Raw genomic sequence first — 25836 nt, 5'->3', positions numbered from 1 at the left:
GCAGCATACAGCATAGACTGAAACCTTTAGCAGTACGTCAGAAATTGTGGCCGTGTTGCAGATGGAAATGATTTGTAACTAAAGAAAATAAATAAGCAACACAGAATTCGTCAGAAGTCTGTGTTGAATGTTCTGCCACTTTGGAGTGGCATGCCCCATACCATCTTTACAAGCCGTATAACTGGGTATAATCCTTTTTATGTGTGCTTGTGTGGGAATGTCTAGCCATCTACATAAGTCCGCAGCAGGGCTCCTTGGTGTTGGACTGGTCCTCCTCAGGAGCTCGCAGTTTCAGTAGAGGGGGATCTCCACTTGCCGGGGTGAAGTACACCTGCCTGGCGAGGGCCAGTTCCTCAGTGCTGGGTGTCCCATGGATCTCTTGTAAGCCCTCAGTGGGCATCACCTCAGCTTGTGGGACAGGGGGTCCCTCCTCTGCTGGAGGGGGCACAGGTGGCGGAGGAGCAGGGTACTTATTGAGTTTGGCTGCTGCCCTCTGGCGTTTCAGGTCAGCTAGGGTGTGATGGGATTTCTCTCGGGTCATGCTGTCTGTACCATCTCCCTCCCTAGACCCAGACCCACAGGCTATACCAGCTCCTGACCCAGGGCTCAGCTGGTAGCAGGCACTGCGTTCCATACGACCTCCACCGGTCCACAGCTCTCCAGGGACAGAAGAGGCCAGAGACACAGATGTTCCTCCATTGCCCAAACTGGATGCAATCTTCCTCTGTGCTGCGTCCCCATCCTCAAGGTGTGACATACCTCCACCAATGGCAACCTGGACAACACAGACGTTTCAACAGTTTGATTACAGAACAAAAAATACAAGTCAAAGACTTGTCTTATTTTCTATTTACACTCACCATGGTGGCATGCTGGTGCAGCTCATTGTCCGTTTGTCTGTCCTCATCATCATCGTGTAGCTCAGGCTGTCGGCCTCGCTCCTGCCACACCATGGCTTCTTTATGGTGCTCCCGTCGGTACAAGCTGGAACGTTCGTTCACGCTGACACGACGTACCACTTTACTGCATATGCATAAGTAGCAGAGAGACAGATATTGTCAAGTGCTAAGCTGCATCCATTTTATCCTCCATTTATTTTTCCCTGTTTCTCTCTAGCCTCTTTCTCACCCTCTGCTGCCGGCACTAGAGGCTCGTCTTTGCAGCGTACCCTTCTGCCGGTCTTGGCTCTTCATGATGGCATCATGTTTATGCTTCAGTTCCATTAGTATGGCTCTGACCTCCTCATCCACACATACATCTGACAAGAAAAAAAAAACAAACCCTAACACTTATCAATAAACTGTATCTGATGTATTTATCCATAGTACTTTAAAAAAGTACTATGGATAGTACTTTTTTAAGTGCTCAATACCAAGGTACATCAAGGGACCTCACTAGAGTGTTTATTCATTCAGGGCTGTTTCACATAACAAGCATAGGGGGGCGTTATGTCACTGCAGAGTCCTACACAAGATGAGCATTGTAGTAGTGTGATCTAGTAGTTACCTCATCACGGAAACACACAAATTAAAGTAGAGAAGTACAGAGAGTGGTGGGAAAATCAAAGGAAAAAGCAAAAAAAAAACCCAAAAAAACACATTAGCACTAATCTACTTGTTTTGTTTCTCCTGCCATGCTCTCTTTAGTTCTATTTCCCGCATATAACACTGATCTCTGGATTGGGTCAAAGTTCAGCGAGACTGAACTTTCGGTGGAGTGTTATAACAGCAGGTTTGGGTGGTGCACACTGCTGAGGTCCAACATCATTGTGAGCAGAGTGTCAATGCTCTCTTCATATGAAAACAATGGCTCTGCCATTGCTGCACCCCAGAGCTGGGAGGCGAGGTGGTGGTACTGGCCTGCTAATCTCCCCGAAATGGAAATACTCTCTTGTTTCCATTCCACAATTTTCTCCGCCCTCTTTTGAATTTCATGCTGTTACTGTCTCTTATCCAGTCAAACTCACCATTGTGGTTGTGTACCGCCCTCCAGGCCCCCTTGGTGAGTTTCTGGAAGAGCTTGACACACTTGTCTCGCACTTCCCTGTTGATGACTCTGCACTTATCCTTCTCGATGCCTTCAACATCCACACTGACAAGCTAGATCCTCTTCTCTCTTTCCTCTCCTCCTTTGACCTTCACCTCTCACCCTCTCCTCCTACCCACAAGGCTGGCAACCAGCTGGACCTTATCTTTACTAGACACTGTCCTATTTCCTATCTCTCTGCTACTCCCCTCCAGCTCTCTGACCACTATTTCATGTCCTACTCTCTCTTCCTCTCTTCACCCCCCTCAGCCCCTTCCCCTACCCACATGGTTTCCACCCGTAGACACCTCCGCTCTCTCTCCACCACTGATCTTTCTTCCACTGTTACCTCTTATCCTCCCTATAACTGAATCTTTCTCTCCTACCCCCTGACACTGCTACTGATCTTCTTCTCTCTACCTTCTCCTCTTCTCTGGATAATCTCTGTCCCCTCACCTCCAGGCCTGCATGCCCAACTCCACCTGCCCCTTGACTGTCCGACTCAGTACGTACTGACAGACGTAGCCTAAGAGTGGCAGAGCGCAAACGGAGAAAAGGCAAACTCCCAGATGACCTTCTCAACTTCCAATCTCTTCTTTCCACTTTGTCCTCCTCCATTTCTGCTGCTAAGGCTGCCTTCTATCACTCGGAAATCCTATCCTCTGCCTCTAATCCTAAGAAACTCTTTGAAACCTTCTCTACACTCCTTCAACCCCCACCTCCTCCTCCTACTTCCTCCCTTCTCCCTGATGACTTCGCTAACTTCTTTGACAAGAAGGTAAATGACATCAGAACCTCCTTTTCTCACCACCCGGTTAGTGCTGCTTGCACTATCCCACCCTTTGCACCCTCCCTCATCTCTACACGACCCACCCTATCCCACCTCGCTCCCCTCTCCCCCGACAAGGTCCTCAACCTCATCACATCCAGTCGCCCCACCACATGCTCCCTTGACCCGGTCCCCTCCCCTCTTCTTCAGTCTATAGTACCTGAACTCCTTCCCTTTCTAACCCACCTCATCAACACCTCCCTCTAGGCAGGATGCTTTCCATCTACCTTCAAGACTGCTAGAGTCACCCCCCTTCTCAAGAAACCATCACTTAACCCCTCTGACGTCAAAAACTACAGACCGGTTTCCCTTCTACCCTTTCTATCCAAGACTTTCGAACGTGCTGTCTTTAATCAACTTTCTTTGTACGTCCACCAGAACAACCTCCTGGACCCCAACCAGTCTGGGTTCAGGGTGGGTCATTCGACAGAGCCGGCCCTCCTTGCAGTGACAGAATCGCTGCACTCTGCGAGAGCAAACTCTCTGTCCTCTGTCCTGATACTCCTGGACCTGTCAGCTGCGTTTAACACAGTGAACCACCGGATCCTCCTCTCTACCCTCGAGGGGCTGGGAGTCACAGGCTCTGCACTCTCAATGTTTGCATCCTACCTGATGGGTCGCTCCTACCAGGTGACATGGAGGGGATCTGTGTCGGAGCCTCGCAGACTGACTACAGGTGTTCCACAGGGTTCAGTTCTGGGTCCTCTCCTTTTCTCCCTGTACACGACATCCCTGGGTTCTTTTATTTGCTCGCATGACTTCTCTTACCATTGTTATGCCGATGACACCCAGCTATCTTGTCCTTTCCTCCCTCTGACACATAGGTAGAGACACACATTGCTGCGTGCTTGACTGACATCTCGGAGTGGATGGTGACACACCACCTGAAGCTCAATCTGGAAAAGACAGAGCTGATGTTCCTCCCGAGGAAAGGTTGCCCGCACCGAGACCTGGCCATCACCATTGACAACACCGAGGTGACGCCAACTTGGACTGCGAGGAATCTGGGTGTGATCCTGGACAACCAACTGTCGTTTTACTGCAAACGTTGCATTGGTTGCTCGCTCCTGCAGATTTCTCCTCTATAACATCAGGAGGATTCGCCCATTCCTCACCGACGAGATGGCACAGGTGCTCATCCAGGCTCTGGTCATCTCCCGGCTAGACTACGGCGCCCCGGCATCGGCCATCAGACCTCTGGAGCTTGTTCAGAAAGCTGCAGCTCGTCTGGTGTTCAACCACCCTAAGTTCTCCCACACAACTCCCCGTCTCATGTCCCTAAACTGGCTCCCAGTAGCTGCTCGCATCCAGTTTAAGACTCTGGTGCTAGCCTACAGGGCAGTGAAAGGAACAGCTCCTTCCTATCTCCAGGCCATGGTCAAGCCCTACACCCCCGCCCGACCCCTTCGCTCTGCTGCCTTGGGACGCCTGGTTGCCCCGTCCCTGATGTCAGGACAGTGGAGTCGCTGCCCATCTTTCGCCGCAGGTTGAAAACTCACCTCTTCAAGAACTGCTACCCTGTTACTTGTTCTTAGCACTTATTGTATTCACTCATTTAAAAAAAAATCTCTTTCTTGTGCTTTTACTTTAGCACTGGTTTTGCTCTTAGATGCTTGTTTAGATGCACTTATGACCTCTGATGACGAGAAGTTCTCCTGATTTCCTACATTAAATGCTCTTATTGTAAGTCACTTTGGATAAAAGCGTCAGTTAAATGACTGTAATGTAATGCACCATTTTGCTGCTTGTCATGTGAAACAGCCTTTAGGCTGTAGCAAGCAAGGGAGAAGGAAATATTCATGGAGAGATGCTCAAGATATGGTTCTGGATGATTAGTTCTTTGTTCAGCAGGGACGTGCTTATTTCTAGTGGCAGAGGTATATACACTTCTAAATCATTGTAGTTGCAAAGATTGTCATTCAAAGTAACTTCATTTGAAGCAAATTAGAATTTAGGGCTCCACAAACACTATGTAGCCTTACCCAGAGGAGTCTCTTCCAAGATGGATTTAGTGTTGAGACTGGCCCCATGGGCCACCAACAGCTCCACCATCTGGATCTGAGGAAAGAATACAAACATCAACATGCATAAATTAGGTCAGAAAGAAAATCTTTTAGTGTACTACTCTCATTTATTTTTTTCCCTTAAGTACGTTGCTATGTTGTTTTGTACCTCAGTCAAGTTTGACATCTACTTGTAAGTAAAGAAACTAGCCCCCATTCAAGCATGGAAAATACAAAGCTCCAGTATGAATTTGAATTAGACATCTGCGGTGACACTGCAGCACTAACCTGTCCCCAGCAGGAGGCAGCATGAAGCGGCGTCCAGCCATCTGAGTCCTTCACCTCCACCTGGGCTCCGTTTTCAAGCAACAGCTCCGCCACAGACATGAAGCTGTTAGCAGATGCTATGTGGAGCTGGGAGAGATAAATGCATATAAATACACAGTTGTGCCCAGAGAGTCAAGTATCCCCTTATTTGTCTCAAGATAAAATTCCATCAGAAGTGTCTCTTCTGTGTTTCTCTTTTTACTGTTTTAAAATCAAAATCAGAGAAAAAAAACATACTAAATATATATGGAGTGCAAATAATACAAATTATAGCCCAAAACATCAAAGCCACATGTCCATGCTCTTCCAAGTTATTCATGTTAAAAGTATTGCTTTTGCAAAGCACCATAAAACTACATCTCAAATTGATTTTCTTTGTTGCATAGCTGAGAAGTGTCTTTATGCATGCTCAATAATCCAGGTAAGAAAATCACAGAGTTGAATCAGCTCATCTGGACACAACGTTTATTGAGAGAAACGTTTCATCATTCATCTAGGTGACCTCTTCAATCTAAACTGATTGCAGGTATCCTGGCCCTTATAAACAATAATGACCGTAACCAACGATCGGTTTCATATGAAGATTGCTGTGAGCATTAACTAGAGTTTCAATGGCAATGTGTACCATTCACAGAGGTTTTGGAAATAGTTGCAATCACAGCATTGTACGATGGTGACAGATGTACTCTCAGCACCCCCCCCCCCAGCAATGCGAAGGTGCTGCCGTCCAACATTAGCAGAGATGAGAGGAATAGGAATGAAATCACGATTCTCAGTAAGGACAATAATATCATTGTCCTTTCGGCAGACAGAGGCAGATGCACTGTTGTATTAAACCAGACAGACTATAATAAGAAAAGTTATGACATTAATTAGCTACATGAATACTTATGAGCCCCTGAAAAGTCTGGTTGGCTGGTGATGAGATAAATACGGAGTCTCATCACCAGCCAGTCAGACTAGCTTGGTCTAGTCAGAAAGGCACGAAATGAGGAAGCCTCTTGGATGAGAGGCGAAACGTCTTCATGGATATATACCAGTCCAGTTTCACCTGATTCAACTCCTTTGGATTTCCTGTAAACCCCAATGTGGAGGCTCCTGTCTTCCCCAATGTGGACGTCACAGTCCAAGAAGGGCAAACTGTTGTTCTTTACGTCTTCCCTTGTGAACTTAATGTTCTTGTCCACTGAGTTGATGTGTTTGCTAAACGCTTGCACCTCTTGTGTTTGAATTTTGACCCATGTGTCGTCCACATATCTGAACCAGTGGCTCGGAGGTGTTCCTCTGAAGGAGGAACCTAATTTAGATCCCCTGTCCCTAAGTAACTACAGACCAATCTCCAAATTGTCTTTTCTATCTAAGGTTCTGGAAAAAGTAATTTCTCCTCAGTTGATTTCTTTTATGAACACTAATAGTGTTTTGTTTTGTTTTTTTTGGGGGGGGGGATTTTTCCCCCTTTTTCGCCCCAATTGTACCTGGCCAATTACCCCACTCTTCCAAGCCGTCCTGGTCACTGCTCCACTCCCTCTGTTCATCCGGGGGAGGGTTGCAGACTACCACATGCCTCCAGCGATACATGTGGAGTCGCCAGCCACTTCTTTTCACCCGACAGTAAGGAGAACAGGCGCCCCGACCGACCAGAGGAGGCGCTAGTGCAGTGACCAGGACACATCCACATCCGGCTTCCCACCTGAAGACACGGCCAATTGTGTCTGTAGGGACGTCCGACCAAGCCAGAGGTAACACGGGGATTTGAACCAGCGAACCCCGTGTTGGTAGGCAACGGAATAGGCTGCTATGCTACCCGAACGCCCAGTACTAGTGTTTTTAACAGTTTCCAGTCTGGTTTTAGAGCACTTCATAGTATCAAGACAGTTCTAGTTAAGGTCACTAATGACCTACTGCTGACTGCACAGAGGTGACTGCTAGATTTTAGTTCTTTGGGACTTAAGTGCTGCCTTTGACAGTCGATCACAACATCTTCTTACATCCTGTCTGTGAATGTTCTTATTCATCCAGGTCATGGTTATCCAAAAGAGTTGAATCAAGTGCGACTGGACTTGGTATATATCCGTGAAGACGTTTCGCCTCTCATCCAAGAGGCTTCCTCTGTTCGTGCCTTTCTGACATCGGGACACAAAGAGCCATGGACATCTATAGCTCTGATAACGACTCCAAAGAGGATAAATTCTGAGTCTCATCACCAGCCAGCCAGACTAGCTTGGTCTAGTCAGAAAGGCACGAACTGAGGAAGCCTTTTGGATGAGAGGTGAAACGTCTTCACAGATATATAGCAAGTCCAGTCGCACTTGATTCAATTCCTTTGGATCTTCTTACATCTCTTAGAGACTTGGGGTTGGCATCAAGGGCTCATCTATTAGCTCATTATGCTCTTACCTCACCAACACAACTTTTTCTGTTGTTCTGGGCAATTTTACTTCCTTCTGTTGTGGTGTCCCTTAAGGCTCAGTTCTCGGCTCCTCTTCTCTTTTCTATATACATGCTGCCCCTTGGCCAGGTCATTCAAAATCATGATGTGCTTTACCATTTTTATGCTGACGACACCCAGTTATACATGCCACTAAAACCCACAGATCCAAGCGCCCTAGCAAATCTCACAGCTTGCCTCTCTGACGTTAAATCCTGGCTGTCCGAAATTTTCTCAAATTTAATGATGATAAGTCTGAGGTCATTCTGTTCGGTCCAGAAAATTCCATCAGCCCTTTTGTTACTAATCTGGTGGTCTGTCAGGTAGTCTTAAGCAGGGTGCTAGGAATCTTGGGATAATATTTGATGCTAACCTCGGTTTTGATAATTACATTAAACATGTTGTTCAGTCATGCTTGCTCCAGCTCAAGCTAATCTCCAAAATTATGTAATTTTTATCAATTGCCGATCTGCAAAAAGTTGTACATGCTTTTATCTACGTATTCTCAGCTTGACTACTATAATGCACTTTATTCTGGTATCAGCAAGGGCTCCCTCCACCTTCTGCAGTTGGCACAAAATGACGCTGCTCGGCTCATTACTGGGGTGAAGAGGCATGACCATATTGACCTGTGATGATAAGGTGCTATACAAATAAAATTGCCTTGCATTGCCTTACTCCTGTGCTTACCTCCCTACACTGGCTCCTTGTTATATTTCGAATTAATTTTAAAATGTTATTGCTCACTTTTAAGGCTTTAAATGGTCTCGCTCCTAGATACATTTCTGATTTATTGATCTGGTATATGCCCTCTCGACCATTAAGATCCGTAGATGGCGCCCTGCTGGTTATTCCTAGGTCTCGGTTTGTTACAAAGGGTGATCGGGCTTTTGCTGTTAGAGCCCCCACACTATGGAAACCTCTTCCTGTCGAACTAAGACAAACCAAGTCTCTAGCTTCTCGTAAATCTCTTCTTAAAACTTTTGGGGTGCCCCGGTGGCTCGCCTGGTAGAGCGCGTACCACATAAGGCTGAGTCCTTACCGCTGTGGCCTGGGTTCAAATTCGGCTGGGGCCCTTTGCTGCATGTCATCCCCTCTCTCTCTCTCCCCTGCCTTTCCTGTCTCTCAACTATCACTGTCAAAAAAAAAAAAGAGGCAGAAAATGCCAAAAAACAATAATTTTTTTTCTTGTTATGAACACTTTTACAAATGTTTGATATTTCTTTATCTATTTAATACTGTTTTTATTTTTACTCTTACTTATTTGGTCTTACTCTTATTTTTGTCTTGTCTGGTTTTATTTCTTTGTAAAGCACTTTGTAACATTGTTTTGGAAAAGTGCTATATAAATAAAATCAGTTATTGTTATTATTACTTTGCACACCCTAAAATCCTCAGGATCAAGGGAGGAAAAAAAAAAGCTCAAAAGCTCAAGATCTTCCATTGGCTTAAAATGCCTACAAACTGTGTTCTACGATATCTTGATGCATGCTAAATAATCCAGGTAAGGAAATCACAGAACGTTGAATCAGTTTATCTGGAGGGATGAGCTGATTCAACTTTCTGTGTGTCCTACTATAGTTTGCAATTTAGTGTTTTAGCCACAGATCTTCAAATGACAAACTGCACAACTTGCACTTTGCTAAGAAACTGCAAAATGCTGCAACCTAATAACATGAATATTTCTTAAATGGTAGAGTTATTATTGTTCCCTATAATTTTTTTGGCTTAAGTACAAAGTGGGACAAGATGTTGAACACCAAGGAAGGATATGTGGTATTCAAGTTGCTGTTGTTTTTTTTACTAAGTTGTCTTTATGATTTTACATCATAGTGTCTTACCAATGTTGTTCCATTATCATCCTGAACATTTAAGTCTGCTGCACTCTGGACCAGAGCCTGAACATCCCTCAGCATCTCCATCTCTTTAGCCCCCCGACATTCATCAATACGGTCCTGAGTTATCCCTACACAAATATATACACAACATACACACACACACATAAATAAATAAAGCGCAGACATACAAAAACAGGCAGTTAATAATGGTGTGACCATACACTTGCCAGTGACATTCAAATTCATGTATGGATTGACGTTAGTTAACTATGCCACTGTGGACAAGAGCACGTCAAAACGTCTGAAAATTTTGATTTTTCCTTCCCAGGGGAACTGTTCCCTCCATTTATGATAACGTTTTCCTGAGCTCTGAAAACAAAGCTAAACATTAAAAAAAGTTCAGAGAAACTAAAGATTTAAAACATAGTAATTATAGCCTTCACTAACCCTGTTCAGCCATAACCATCTCCATCAACTCCAGGGTGGCCTCATCCTCACAGAGGTCATAGGGCATGTTGCCATCTGCGTTGACAGCCAGCAGGTCAGCCCCACTTGTAAACATACACACACTCAATAGTATTAGAGCATCACTAAGAGAAGGCACAGTGACACACCCTGATGTACTCAACAACTCCAGCAATATTTACACTCTTGTTTTGACAGTCACGCTGCTGTCACATTTGGATTTAATTTAAACTGCACTCCCTCCAATAAGGCTGTCATTTTGTTTACATTGTGGCCTATTGATTTATATCCCCTCTGTCTAAATGGAATGACGTGAATGAGTTACATAACACTTTATCCTAGTGAAGTGGAAACTTGACTAAAAAGCACAATATATGTTCATGGAGATGTGTGTTAACTTGCTGCGATAATAAATGATAAAATTCCCAGAGGAAAGGATGTCTTTTTGAGAGAGAGTAGCAGTGAGAGAGATTGAAGTAAAGAGGGTAATCATAGGGAGTTACTGAAATATTGTTCAGACTCACGCCTGCACCAGTAGCTGCACCAGTCCCGTGTGTCCACAGGTGGCGGCAGCATGCAGTGGTGTCCACAACTCGCTGTCACAGGCATTTACACTGGCGCCTGCATCCAGCAGGCACTGCACCACCTCCACAAAGTCATCGATACAGCACTGGGGAGAGTGGACAGCGGACAGACTGATATTCTTTTGTCTTTTTTCCTGGCCCATCAAGCAACAATATCAGCTACAATTTCTTCCAGATCCACTTTTGACACGGTTGTGATCTGGACTACAGTAATGCCCACTAATATACATCCTAGGGCTTCTACGAGCTGTGAAAACAGAGGCACCCATGGCTGTAAACAAACTGACTGCTGGCCAAATGCATTCTTGGGCCAATACACCTTGACTTAAGCAGAGATCACATGTGCTTTACATTCTGAAATATAAAAGTACTGTAACAAAGACCACATATGTGATGTTGTCCAAATTTTGAGAGCGAAAGCAGAGAACCAGATCCAACACCATCATGTCAAATGAATGTACTGCTGCTCGCTATCTGATAGGGATGGATTTATGTCAGTTGTGAGAGAAGACTGATACTATTAGATAGACAAAAACAAAAAAGTTACAGAGACACTCACAAATACTCACCAGATAAATAATAAAAGTATGTATCAATATTTGCAATGACTAATACATTACAGCATGTGATGTGAATTATTTGAATAGACTCAGCCATGGGGCTCAGCCCTTTGCTGTGTAAATACAGAGTTTTCCATATGGAGCCTTTCAAGGTGGGGGAATAAGTTGACCACTTTTAAAAAGAGTTCTCTGTGCCCTCAAGTGTTGAATTTAGTTAGGTTTGGGATCAGACAAAACAAAGACAAACAGTACTTAGTGTGCTAACAGCCATGACCGCACACAACATAAACAAACACACACACAGTACAGAAGGTGACCTGCCTTGTTGCGGGCAGTCACAACTGTTAGCGGTTAAGTGTTGGTAGCCACTTTTATCTGTAGCAAGGAGATGTTTGTGTAAGCATATGCACATGGGAGTGTACATCTGTACATGTGGGAGTGTACATTTGTACATGTGGAAGTGATGCATTGAGAGGAAGGGAAACTACATGCCACATACTGATGCAATGTTCTGTGTAAGTGTGTGTGTTGTTAATGTGTGATGTGTTTTCTATACTACTTGTAAAAATATGTGGTGGATAGATTAGGACAGAGATCAGCTCCAGTTGGTGTTTTAGAAGATTTTAGAAAACTGTTATTTGGATATATATAGCAAGCCATATCGAGGATTGTTTGGTCATTGCAATTGTAAATGTAATAATATTTTCAGGTTGGCTGAGGGATACAATTGAGACTACACATTTGAATTACTTTTTTGGGGGGGGACAGGGGGATCAATTTCGCAGCTGAATCCATTTGTGTGCTGGGGGGTGGGGGCGCAAATGAATGCAAAGGAAACTCAGAAAATGTGTGTACCTGATGCAGTGCTGTGAGTCCATCCTCGTTGAACAGGTCTGGGCTGACTCCACTGTTAAGCAGCTCCCTCACTACACACACACACACACACACACACACACACACACACACACACACACACACACACACACACACACACACACACACACACACACACACACACACACAACTTTAAAACTGATTCAGGGCAGATTCCCTTCAACACAAATATATTTATACTTGGCACATGGCCAGGTAAAACAAAATATTCCAGTTTATTAGTGTGCGGAGTATGTGTGCAAGTATGTGTGTGCACAGATGCATACATGCAGGTGAGCAGTTGGTCCAATCCATTTCCCACTATAATTGGCCTTAATCCTGTGGCTAACAATAAGGCCATTGTAATCAAATGCCTTGCCTGATAAGCTTGAAAACGGTGACGTATATGGTATGAAATATGTATGAATCACTTCCTTTGGAACTTGGGATTTGTAGAACTCCATGTTACTGGGTTATTGCTACCCATGCCCTGGCCACGACCAAGCTTGAATTTTACTGGATCATCAAAATTTTATTTGGGCCTGCAGTCTTTGTTGGAATCAAAGAGTTCAGAGTTTTCCCTGGCCTCAAAAGAGGCTTAGGTGGCAGCAACGCTGGTGGGGTCAGTTTCATGAGTTCATGGGGGTATGAGACGATGAAAGGTCTCTATGACACACTATCAACTCATTTCTTATTAATCAAGGATTATGCAAAGCAAAATGTTAAATAAATGGGGAAAAATAATCCAGTTAAGATAGAAAAAAAAGTTGAATAGGTAGAAAAACACTGGAATGGATAAGCTAAATTTGGACTTTTCAAAAACAATCTTGTCATCTTCTTGAACAGCTTTTCCTGAATTTCCCAAAATATAGCAATAGAAATCAAGGAAAAGTTACAAAACAAGGCCATTAGAGTATCTAAGATGTTAAATGTGGCCTTCCCTACTTGTGTGCTCTGTCCATGCTGACTTACCCTCCTCTAGATCATTGCGTGAGGCTGCCTCTAGTAGGGTGATGGTGTTGGGGAATGTCACTTTACTTGTGCGCCCTTTCTTTTTGTCCACCTTGGCCTTTGACCCTCGGGCTGTGTCCTTCTCCATCTGAGCCCAGCCCTTCAGCTGCTGAGCCCGACGTTTCTGGGCATGTTTTAGGCGCTCTGTAGCGCTCAAACGCCCCACCGTGGCCATCTCAGCTAGCAGCTCGCTATGATCAGCTGCCATATTGCCACGTCACCTGTGCCCCAAAAATGGGCACTCCTGCCGAGCCAAAGAGACCCCTTGTTAGGGTCAATGGTGAAAGTGGCTGTGGAGATAAGAGTCTATAATAAAAAAAGATACTCTCGTTTTGTCTGCTCAAAGAAGTCTGCTTATAATAAAAGTAAAATCAGGCTAAGCCAGAAAAATGTCCACAAGTTTTATTAAATCAACATCTGACAACTAAAGTCACAGGATCAGGTGACAAATATGCCCACGATCCAAGAGATGAGCAACAAGTAGTGATGATTTCTCCTTCCCATCTGCCATCAGCATGTTCCTCTTCTTATCCAAATCAAGTAAAAACATACCAAAACACATAAAATCCCCTTATATTGCCCCGGAGTTGTAAATTTTCCCCGTCAGTCCTCTTCTCCAAGTCATCTGCAGGTTACTTGGGACAATAATCCACCAGAATGGACACAGACAACAACAAAAAAAAAGACAATAATCCACCAGAATGGACACAGACAACAACAAAAAAAGTACGTAGCAGTACAATGAGAGGGAAAAAGATACTCATTCTCCACAGCAAAGGTTAAATGCGCCCCATTATCATCCAATCCATTGTGTACATGATTGTGCCCAAATGAAGACTCCAATAGAGGCGTAAATCAATGAGGATCCATGTGATATGTTCCACCGGTGCAAAGAGGGCAGGTGTGTACAATAAAATGGCCAATTCACCAGCTAGGGAAGAACCAGGTCACACATTCTAAGGCTGTAAAACTTAAACCTTACCAGCAAGGAGAATTGAAAAGGGAACATTCACAGGATTTTCCGTTACACAGGGCCTGATTCATCTTAAAGCGACAGTAAAAGCATTCAAGTAGCCCCAGGGTGGAGAGTGAGAACAGTTTCAAGGGCAGCCTGCAGTTTTTCTGACTTGGTGAGTCTTCTAGGAGAAGGCTAGGTGTAAACAGGTTTTCAAGGAATCATTGCTCAATGTCAACGATACTCTCCTTTGTTCTCACCTGAGGAGAGACAGAAAAGAGAGAGAGAACATTAAGTGGTGTGTTACAGTATATTGTACATACTCTGCTCTCCTAATCCTGTTATCTTTAACCCCTGAGCTGCTTTACCCTGCTCCCTCATCTCTGCCTTTTCCCACTCTTCTCCTAAGGGAAACCTGAAACCCGAAATGGTGGGACGCTTTTCATTAATGATTGACATGCCCCACAGTCCAACACACGCATACAAAAACACACTTTGCCGTCGTTGGTGTGTGCATAGGCTGAGATCAAGGAAAGGATGTTAGAGGGAAACACTGCTACTTAATGCAAAGTTCTAACCATTGGCACCCCCAATCAGCAACATCTCTTTCACTCCCTCTTCCTGACCATGCAAGTTTACACGGCTCGCACAACCTTGCTCTTTCAAGGCACCTCATTCATTATTTAGGGCTGGGCCTGTGAGCGCTGGGAGGGAGGTCAGCTAGAGGCACTCGGAGGGATGGGGGAGTGAACATGGTAACTGGCGGCGCTGTGCTGTGGTAGTGTTGGGACATACAACTCTACTGTTGACTGGAAAGTGTGCATGGCCAACAGCACTCCATAAATCAGCTGGCATGGAGACAAATAGATCATAAGCGAGTTCAAAGCAGCCAGGTTACAGTTATGGTGTTCCCCGTAGGCCCATGTGTTGTGGTAGCACTGGTACCAGGGATTAAATCTTGATTGGTCTAAGACAAGAGGTGCCAACAAAACATTTGCTAAATCAGATTCCAAGACTTTACAAAGACTGTTCATAAAATATCTTGATGCATGCTCAATAATCCAGGTAAGAAATTCAAATAAGGTTGAATCAGTTCCCCTGGATACAACGTTTATTGACAGATATGTTTCATCACTCATCTAAGTGACCTCTTCAAGTCTAAACTGACTGCAGGATCCCCACCCTTATAAACAATACAGTTGCATAACGACCGAAACCAACGACCAGTTTCATATGCAAATATGGGCGTGACAATTAACTACAGTTTCAATGGCAATGTGTACCCCTTTCAATTTTTCTGCGCTAGAGAGCAGAATGGACAGTATGTTGGCTGCATTTTATTCAAGATAAGTCAACGGAACTCACAAGATGCCTGAAGAAATGCGCCAAGAGGAGGAGGCTGAGGCCTTTGCCTTCCAGGCAGAAATTGCTCAGCTTAGTATGTCCCTGATCAACTCCATCTATTCCAACAAGGAGATCTTCCTCAGGGAGCCGATCTCCAATGCCTCTGATGCTTTGGCTAAAATTCACTATGAAAATCTCACTGACCACACCAAATTAGACAGTGGCGAGGAGCTGAAGACTGACATCATCCCCAATGTAGCAGAATGCTCTCAGAATCCTCTGTGAATGGTACACATGGGGATACCTGCAGTCTTGTTTAGACCAAAGAGGTCACTTAGATGAGTGATGAAACATATCTGTCAATAAACGTTATATCCAGATAAACGGATTCAACCTTCTTTGATGTTCATAAAATAGTGCAATTTCCATTAACTGCATTTGCCATTGTCAATGTTAAAATGTTATTTTACATTTTTTACATTTTTTATATGTTTATGTTTATTTAGATCCCCCATTAGCTGTTACGCAAGGCAACAGCTACTCTTCCTGGGGTCCACATTAAAAACTTCCTACAACAACATCCATGTATACACATGCTTTCACATGCACGCATACATACTAAATAAACACAATTGCATCATTAAATTAAATTCATCCCCCCCCCCACACACAAACAAACACACTTACAGTAGCATTAATCACAGACTGCTCTTACCAACTGCTTTGAGCTACATATTTCAGAATAAAAGTATGTCTGGGCCTTGTAGCAATTTTTATGACTTTTCCTAAGTTTTCCAATTTCATGACTTTTCCTCATACTCCATTTTCCATGACCATAGGGAACTCTGATGGACTGATGGATTAATAGTTTGACTGGCAGTGCAAAATACAGAGCTATAGCTTTGACAGATGAGCAGTGTCTGCAGCTGACAGTCTTGGAGGCGTCACTATGTTCGGGGTTTAACAAGCTAGTATGTACATATTCACATTGTAAGATACTGTACAGCAGTGATGTGCAGTTAGGTCAGAGGCTGGGTAGGTAGTGGGCATTCACAGACCCAATTTACATCCTTTTGTGCTCTCTAATGTTTTATAACAATCTGATCCTACTTCATTCTTCCAATTGCCACAGAATTCTAGAATATTGTGGCCCCCTGGCTGAACTACATTCCAAATGAAAACCTAAACAAAAAATATTGTCAAAGTATATATGAAGTACTTTTTTTCTTGTTTTATATGGTTTTTGATGGCTGTGAAATGACTAAGTAACACCACTGCCTTTCCTTAGAGCTCCCAAACCATTGTGGATTTCATTGCAGTCACTACAAACAGCAGTTATGAGATATTATTTGTAATTATTGTTGAAACATTACCTGAAAAGAAGAACACAAACACAACACAGAGAAACAATATTTGTGGTAAAAATATGTAATGTATGTAACATATACAAATACATACATTTAAATTATGTACCATTTCATTAATTCATTTCCAGTTTTAATAAAATGGCTGATAGCAGAACTGAGAGTGAATTCACACAAATAAACTGGGTGCTGAGGTGACAGAACGTTGAGATCAAATGTATTGAGGTCACCTAGAGATAAATTAAAAACACAAATTTTTGGGCAATACATGGGAAAATAGCAGTTAGTCACTTAGGGCATGCTTTTACCCAAAATGATTTAGAAGCAAACTTACAAAGTGACATCAGCCTAATCAATAGCTCCAATAACGACGGGCGCGGGCAAACATCGGTACACAAAAGATCCACTCATATCTATGGCTCTGTTAGCGACGGGCGTTGGTAAACATCGGGACACAAAGCGCCATGGACATCTATAGCTCTGACAATGACTCCAAGAGGATAAATTCTGAGTCTCATCACCAGCCAGTCAGACTAGGTTCGTCTAGGCAGAAAAGCACGAACTGAGGAAGCCTCTTGGATGAGAGGCGAAACGTCTTCACGGATATATACCAAGTCCAGTTGCACTTGATTCAACTCCGTTGGATAACCATGACCTGGATGAATGAGAACATTCACAGACATCAGCCTAATAGGTGACAAATGGTGAGAAGGTAAACATATAGTAATAACATGTATCCTATCATTAATGCTTGTCCTGTGCAGTTAGATCCCAGTCCAGTTCAACTACATAATATAACAACTTGTAAACACTTTAAAAAGAGAATCAACATAATCACAAAAATTGTATAGTGAAAGTGAACAGTAAATATTATTTATGAGTAATTGCACTGGTTTGTAGAAATGGAAGACAAACTGAGATGACTTGCACAAATCTGTAAATTTGTTGACAACTTTCAGGGCTGTTTTTTGATGTATTAGTGGGAGATGAATTGACAATCAATGAAAAGAAAATGTAGCATGATGCCTTGAGCCAGCCTGAAAAAAAAGAAAAAAAAATTGTGACTGGGGAAGCCATATATGACCCATGTACTCATGTTATTCACAGTACTCAATTTCACATTTAGCCAGCATGTGTGCAAGCATTCACTGCAGCTAAACACTTCAGTTCAGCTACACAACTGCAAAAGCACATGAAAGTAAGAACAGTGGAATACCTTTGTGGACTCTACATTTGTACAGGTTTGTAAAAATGACAAATATCAACACAAAGTAAAGGTCTAAAAGTGAATAATAAATATCAATTCAAATGTTGTATAGATTTGTAAAACCCATTACTAAACACTTCAGTTCAGGTACACAAACAGTTGTATACCTTTGTGAACTCTACATTTGTATAGATTTGTAAAAATGAACGATATCAATGCAAAGTTTGTATAGATTTATAAAAATGAACAATGAAACTTGAATTAAAACATATCTACAAAATAACTGTATAAAGAGCTATTAATAATAAGGATGTTAAGGCGTTTCAGCAATGGTTGTCTGATGCAGGACAGCTTTCTATATAAAAAGTCAAAATTCAGAGAATAAAATCAAATTAAAATCATATTTATATGTTAACTTGTCCAACACAGCAAGACTACATGAAGAACACATTTACATATTAATTTAACACTGCCATGAGCATAAAAGTGCAAAATCAATGCTTACCTTCACTTGAAGATGAAGTCCGTTCACCTGTCTTTTTCCATGAACCTCTCCATGACATGACATGATCTTGATGGCTCTGATTGGCTCGCATTCCCGCCATGAGCAATTCCTTTTCTCATCGGTTGATTTTGCCTTAAGCTACGCAATACACAAGCGCAAACTCCGAAATTCACAATGCTAAAGGCAATCCTGAAAAAAGCAGAGCCTATCCTTCCAATTGAAAAAGTAGGCGAACTTGTGCGCTATACGGCGTTTCGCTCTTAGAAGTTTAAGGCCTTAAAAAGGACAAGGACATAAAAATATCATTAAAAATACTTTATAACACAGCATACTTGTAACTACAGTGAGATTTTGATATATTATAAATTTGTTGCATGGTTATTTTGATTAAATCATCACAGGGGAGGCAGTGCCTACCCTGACTGCACATCATTGCTGTATAGTATGGTCTGTGTCGGTTGAATATTTAATTAGGCCTCCTAAAATGTCAACATAACCCCCTACGTTTGGAAGAAACATAAAACAATAAACCTAATTTGGAGATAAACAGAATTTTGCCATGCTTTCTACTATTTTTAGGATACCTAACCTCTCCTTTGTCTGCCCACAATGTAAGGATTTCCTCAGTTTCAGGGAATAGGTTAACACTCCCTATAGGCTGGAAAAATGGAAGGCTCCCTTGACAAGATTTCCCACAAGAATAGTACTATCATGGAGTTATGTGTGCCAATGGTGTGACCTAGGTGGGTATGCGTTATACACACATTTAACATGCATATAAATGAACAGAAACTATTTCACTTTTCCTCTGGACAATTATTGGTAAATAATTAAGAGATGTACACTGAATAAGCAAAAGTAAAGTCTAAGCTAAACCCTGAGCAGAAAACTGCCTCTTGCTATCAGCAAAACGCTTTGCAGGAAGAAAAGGCCCGGCTATACCAAGTTAGAAGCGGAACCTGCTTGCAGCCAGAGTTTTAAACCACAGCAAACCCATGTAAAATAAAACACGATTTGTGGCACTTTAAGAGGCTTTATAGAGTGACGGGGTAGGGAAAACCCTTACAATCCTCTTTGGAACTTAACTACTTTATTGCCAAACAAAATCTGAAAAATGAATGGCCCAATCTAATAAAATCACAGTTGTGTAGCTCATTATCTTAACTATTGAAAACCAAAGTTGCATTTAACTGATATTTTGCTATTGCAGTCTCCAGTAATATTTTAGTTTTCTAAACTAAACAGGGTACTAATAGTTTTCTATTAGTACCCTGTTGTTAATTTGTTGTTTAAGGTGTCAAAGTACATTATACTTTGTGAATTTTGTTGTGTTGACCTTAATGACCTAACTGTATCAATAGTCTTATGCATATGATGGCAAGATATTGCTACCATAATTATTCATAACCTGTACAAGAGCATAGTCATGCAACAGTTGTCCCTTGTTGCAAAATAAAAGTATGTGAATCTTTCGTTGTTTGATGAGTCTGCTATTTGTCGGTACAAACTTGGCATGACAGAGAAAAACAAAACAAAACAAAACAGAGCAGAAAACCAGCAACCTGCCATTTGAAATGAATGAGGGTTGTGTGTTCACAACACTGAAATTTAGAACAAAACAAAACATAACAATCCCGACCCCTCTGCCAAAACATCCCATCCCTGTATAGAGCAATGTGGAGACTGTGTTTGTTGCTGACTGGGCACTCCACTGATTGGTGTTTTTTTTGTTGTTTTTTTTGTCTCTTTCTATTCTATTTCTGCCCATTTCTTTTATGACTGCAAATCACAGATCTGGTGGTCAGCACAATGAAATCGGTTTGCACTACCTCTGTTTGTTAGACAGGCAACCTCAAACATGGTTCTACTCAATTTTAGCTTCAAATCTGAATTAGATCTGAGCCATGTTGACCTGATGTTGCCTCTGGCTGTGCCACTTTTGACTAGCTAGAATTCTAAAACCACAAGACGTGACAAAGTTAGTCACATCTCTGTCCTCAGATCAATACCGATTGACTGGTAGTTTGGCATTCCAATGGAAATTACAATTTAACTAGAGAACTTACCAAGAACCATCTGATGTATGATAAAGACCTTTTAGTTTCTTTTTAAAATAGAAAAGCTAAGTAAGGAAAGTTACATTTTGATGGAGACCTGGTCCCAGTTTTCTTTGTTATGCGATTTTGTAAGATTTGAGATTACCGAAATACAAAATTGCCACTAGGAACTGAAAGAACACTATATTTTTTGCAACCTTTATGGAACGCAACCTTTATGGAAGTGCAAATTACCCAGTAGCCTACAATGTTACAACCTGGATTATCAAGAAGGCCTCATCATGACTGACACTAATTCTCATCCAATTTCAATCTCAAAATCATAATCTTGAGGCCAATAACAGATTAATCACCACTTTACCAGCCATGTTAAAGTGGTTCCTGATGGACCACATGACACCGTGTCAATTAGCTAAGATAGACTGCATTAGCTTGTTTACTTGTACACTATGTGAATCAGCTTTGCAATAACTGGGACTATACAATTATTTGCCAGGCCAAAGGTTAGAGATAGAAAAAAAAAATCAGAGCTCTTCTGAAAGATGCAGTAAAAAGAGACCTATGATGACCTCTGACCATCTGTTGCAAACACACCACCAGCTCCACAAGTATTTTTATTAGCTGATCTCCGTTATATCATTCCAAGGAAAAAGAGGGGAGTGTCATTGATGTGATCAAACAGGTGCCAATTAGTCGATATTTTGAGGCTTCCGTTTATTTTTTGTTTCACTTAAAATGGAAAACATTGGCTTAAAGGCACTCAGTGCATAAGTGGTATTCTAACCATTGAATCTAGTATATGACGTTAGTGATCACACCTCTTATACTAGTCACTGGGTTCTGTCTGGGTCCAAGAATCAATGGCAACCCCTAGAAAATAGTAGAAAACTGAGACTGCCCTGCTTTGTGGTGTTATTTTCCCCTAAAAACACAGTCTTGTCAAACAGGCATTTATTTTTTTGTGCTTAAAAGTCAAGACAAGTCTGGTGTCAAAGTAGCTTTATTGACCGTGAGACCTAAGAGTAAAAAGTGGGGTGAAAGAGTGCTTTCAACCAAAACAGGTGCTTTACTCTTGCATACACTGTATGCAAGAGTAAGTCATGTCAAGCATATGTAAGTGGGTCATCAGGGTCAACAATTTAGTGACTCAACCTGCTGTCGGGCACTGATCAGCATCCAACTTTTATCAGTAGTAAACCTGAAGTGAGGAGACTCCTAACTGATCCAAAAAAGCATGTGTGTAAGATAACTTGTCTTTAATTCTTGAACTGGTTGTATGTGTTGCATACATAAAACACCAAAATACTAAACTGATAGGCTAACCCTAATCCTACGTGAGAGGGGAAAAACAAACAAAACAATGTTCTTCATTTTGTTCCCTTACCTAATTGGCATGTCCATCCCAACAGATTTAGCCCTAAATCAATTACAACATGCCTGGTGAAAACAAGCCCATTTCAGAAAGTATTTAGATGCTATATTTTTTGCCTTGAATTGAATACTTGTGGGGCAGTTAACTACAGATGCATACACCCGTGCTCGCGATGAATTCAGATTAATTCAAGCTTGGCTGGTTGACACAAACAAAAGCATCAAACATTATCTAGCTTCGGCAAGGGTCCTGAAAACTCAATGGTTACAAGATGCAATCAAACATGACAAATAAGCAAAACCGACCGATCCAAACAGACAATCTTTAACAGTGTCTGACGTAATTTTCTTGACAAACGTTAAAAATGCACCATTTCTGGAAAGCTAGGGCTGTCAAAAGCGTTAACCGACCATGTATAAATTAATCTTTAGTCTTCTGCACAGTTCATGTTGCTTCTGACTAATGACATGTTCCAGCACACACAGCACATGTGATTTTATGAAGGTTGGGCATTCTGTGCAAGAGATTCCCTAACAAGCAGGGACCAACCAGATGGAGAAAAAAAGAGGAGAAACAGTCCTAGCAATGATACAGATTCTCACCTAAGAGGATAGATCATCGGTGAATGTAAGCAGTGTGGTTTAGCTTTATTGTACTAAATAGGTAGGAAAAAACATCACCAACGCCCCTTATGAACGCATGTGTCCAGCAACATTTGTCCACTTCTTTTTTCCTCCTAATGACGTATCAGGAAGGGCTCACTAGAGCTACGGAACATAAACTTGCTCTAAAGCTTGAATGAATAGACTACTATAAATGCACACACATAAAACTGAAGGTCATGCATTTGCTAAGTGGGTGGCACCTTAGAAAAAAAAGCCTGCAACGTAATTCATTAACATTTGGCTTTGTACGGAACTGACAGACAGTGCTCCAACCGTTGCATTCACCTTTTGCAAATGCATCACAAAATGACATGGCATAAAAGTAGTTAAATATCACTGCCAGCCAAATGAGTGATTTGACATGACCTGCAAAACTCCCCATTCATTGAAACAAACAATGGAGAACTTGACTGCTGAGTCAACACAGCTTGGTGATTCAGGAATGATCCTGACTGCTGTCTAAACCAATGCCAGGCGACTGAATCTGTGTGCCAAACATTCAAATAAAGGTCTACTCCTCTCTAACTCTGAAATCATGTGTGGTTAAATGAAAGTGTGAGGGAGGAAAAAGAAGGCCAGAGGAGTCTATAGAACCACTGGAGGTTCTAGGTTTTATAATGTGTCAAAGGGTTGAGCTCCTTGTCATGTTCCATCTGCAATCTCACCTAAAACCACAAAGAAAGAGAAACAGGGAAAGACAGAGACAGAAACAAAGACACAGACATTGGGGTGTGTGTAACAGAGGCAGGCTTGCAGATGTGGAAACAGAAACACAGTCAAACGTTGCAGAGGGCAGGATATGGAATGAGAGGGCAAGAGGATGTAAAGGAAAAGACCGCAATGGAGATAGAAAAAAATATGAAGAGAAGGACGGATGGGGAGGAGACAGACAGACCAGCTTACTTTAAATCCCGGCTGTTTCTACCCAGGATGTAGGGGGTCACGTCCTGTAGGCACAGAGGAGGAAAAAAAGAATACGGAAGCTTTAACTGGTGCCCACAGGATGGTGTGACAAATATGATGTCTGCATGCATGATCTCTCTCCTTCTACATCTGTCCCAGACACTTAACCCAATTTACTACATCCAAATGGACTACATTATAGAGTTAATAAATATATGTTTGCCTTCTAGGACCCCAGGGGCTTTCCCTAATCATTCACCACACAGGCCTCAAAGCATCTCAGATAGATACCAAACTAATGAAATCTAATTAGATTCTCAGAAGCATTTTTTATTGATGGACATTTACACCTTATCTACATGAAACTTTTAAACTAAAGCTTTTTAAACTAAAAAAACTAAAACTTCTAACAGTTTTGTAAAATTCTTAACTTAGAGATTCCTTGGGTTTCTCATTCACTGAACTTTTTGGAAACTGTCTGTCTTCAACACCAATGCCCCCCCCCCCCGCCCCATAAAGCCACACTCTAACCGTTAAGCAGTGGTTAAGCAGTCCCTCAGGTAAGAGCTTGTGCACAGTGTTAAGCACATGGATAACAAAGCTTAACCAGAGGCCAAAACAAACAAATAATTAAGAAATACATTTTGGGTGTCAGAAAAACTCTTTGTTTAATGCAGTAGCAAAACCAGGACTTGGTGTGATCCTGATGTTATTATGTTATAGTACTGAGGAGTAAAACTCTCAAACATAAGACCATTGTTCTAAATGTGTTTTGTATTGATTGGACGGTAGCCTGGGGTCTTTGTCCTTTTGTAGTATCTGAAAAGGAGTTTGCTTAGCTTGGAAAACACCTTGCTGTTGAGGATTAGTCCCCTGGCAAGATTAAAGGGGTTGTCGTCTACTAAAAAGTGTGCCTACAATTTTGCAGTGTAGCCTAGACTTTGTGATAATTTCACAAATCGTTTTAAATCACCAAGTGTGCATGTACCACAATAATCTTGTTTGAATTGTTTGTGTAGGTGGGGTATAGGGTAATCAGTTGTAAACCCTAGCTCTCTGCTATCACTCCATTGGGCAGACAGTCTACATTCAGCTGCCCATTATTTCTAACATGCAAAACTGGGCCCATATTGTGACAACCTATGCTGAGGCACTGTGAAGATGCACTTTGACCCGACATGTGTAATATCCACAAGCCAGACAAAGCAATAACGTATAGCCAGAGGACATGGCTGAAGAGTGGCTGTTTACTCTAGTCTGCCTTTTTTCCTGTTGTTTAAAAAAAAAAGTCGTCAATAAGAATTTCCCCCACTTATATTCATGATATCAACCACAGCGATATACTAACTTACTTTATGGTCATTGTTACCGATGAAGGTCATATTATTTCACTTTTGGGTCAATCACTGTTAACTGAGCATGGAGAGTGCAGCAGGAATTTGTGGGGAATTCTCTAGTATACTCTATTTAACGTTATACCGGTGTTTCTCAATCAGGTCCTCAGGTACCACCCGTACTGCTGTTTTCTATTCTGCCAGGTAGTTCCATTACATTCGCCTAACTCGGCCGTTATTCCAGCCTTCCATCGGAGAGGTTTTAGACCTGGAACAAAAGTTGATGGTAACTAATAATCTAGTAGAAGGCAAAACCAGGTGTACTGGTGCTCCGTCTGAGGATCAGATTGAGAACCACTGTTACTCCACTTCAGGATTATTGCGAGGCAATAAACAGGGCAGATGAGATCACGTGGCGCCCGCCTCACAGGTGGCTACTCTGACAGGTAAGCTAGCGACGTTGCTGCACTCACGTCGAGTGAGTCGACAGTTTAACCAGTCATTCCAGGCGACAATAAACTGTTAAATCACGACACTTGTTAAACTGAATTAAACTCGCTGCATCCAACGTAAAACAAGGTTTAAGATAAATCTGTTGGTCGTTGCCTCGCTTCAAAGTAAACTGACGGTTACTGCGCACCGCATCGCACCCGTTCTGTCGAGGCAGCGAGAGCAAAGTCACGCCGTTAACTTTACGTGACCCCGGTGTAATCCCGACCATTAACGGCAAAACGGTAAATTAACAAAACCGGGGGGAGTAGGATCGAGGTGGCTTTACACGTGTTTCGCTTCTTACCTGTTTCAATTCGTCGTCATTTATTTGTCGCCGCCGGCTTTTTTTCTCTCCGCTCCCCAAAGTCTCGTCTGAAGCCGAGTCCACGGCCGGCAGTCCTCGGGGGGGAAACGCTTCACCATAACAACCGGTGCTGCTCTTCCGCTCCTGTTACGCTGACGTCCAGTAGAGGGCGTGGTCGAGTCACACTGCAGGAGGGACTTGAGCGGGTAATAAATACTGACCGCCGGTGTTGTTTTACCATCTTTCTGCTGATGACTATGAAACGGCAAATGAAGTTTTTTTTGGCGTTTACAAGCAAAAAACCCCAACCTTAATGGGTAATCCTTGTAAACCTCCACTGACTCAATCGTTTTTTAAGTGATCATAAAAATTATGCGTTCAAAAACATGCT

General features: G+C 42.4%; 1 protein-coding gene across 1 annotated transcript; it reads right to left on the bottom strand.

Moving 5' to 3' along the window:
- Positions 1–25498, bottom strand: ppp1r16a (protein phosphatase 1, regulatory subunit 16A). The gene is made up of 13 exons (XM_056299731.1): positions 25446–25498; positions 23316–23359; positions 13926–14158; positions 12905–13187; positions 11915–11985; positions 10440–10585; positions 9898–10001; positions 9454–9578; positions 5146–5271; positions 4837–4912; positions 1129–1258; positions 861–1023; positions 1–775 (listed from the first exon to the last, which is right to left on the bottom strand). Exons 4-13 carry the CDS (start codon positions 13149–13151, stop codon positions 230–232), a joined length of 1734 nt encoding a protein of 577 aa, XP_056155706.1. The 5' UTR covers positions 13152–13187; positions 13926–14158; positions 23316–23359; positions 25446–25498; the 3' UTR covers positions 1–229.
- Positions 25499–25836: the final 338 nt, after the last annotated feature.

This window comes from Lampris incognitus, chromosome 19 (genome assembly GCF_029633865.1).
Source record: "Lampris incognitus isolate fLamInc1 chromosome 19, fLamInc1.hap2, whole genome shotgun sequence".
Taxonomy (NCBI): domain Eukaryota; kingdom Metazoa; phylum Chordata; class Actinopteri; order Lampriformes; family Lampridae; genus Lampris; species Lampris incognitus.
The sequence above is the reverse complement of the archived record's forward strand: the minus strand, read 5'-3'. Positions and strand labels throughout refer to the sequence as shown.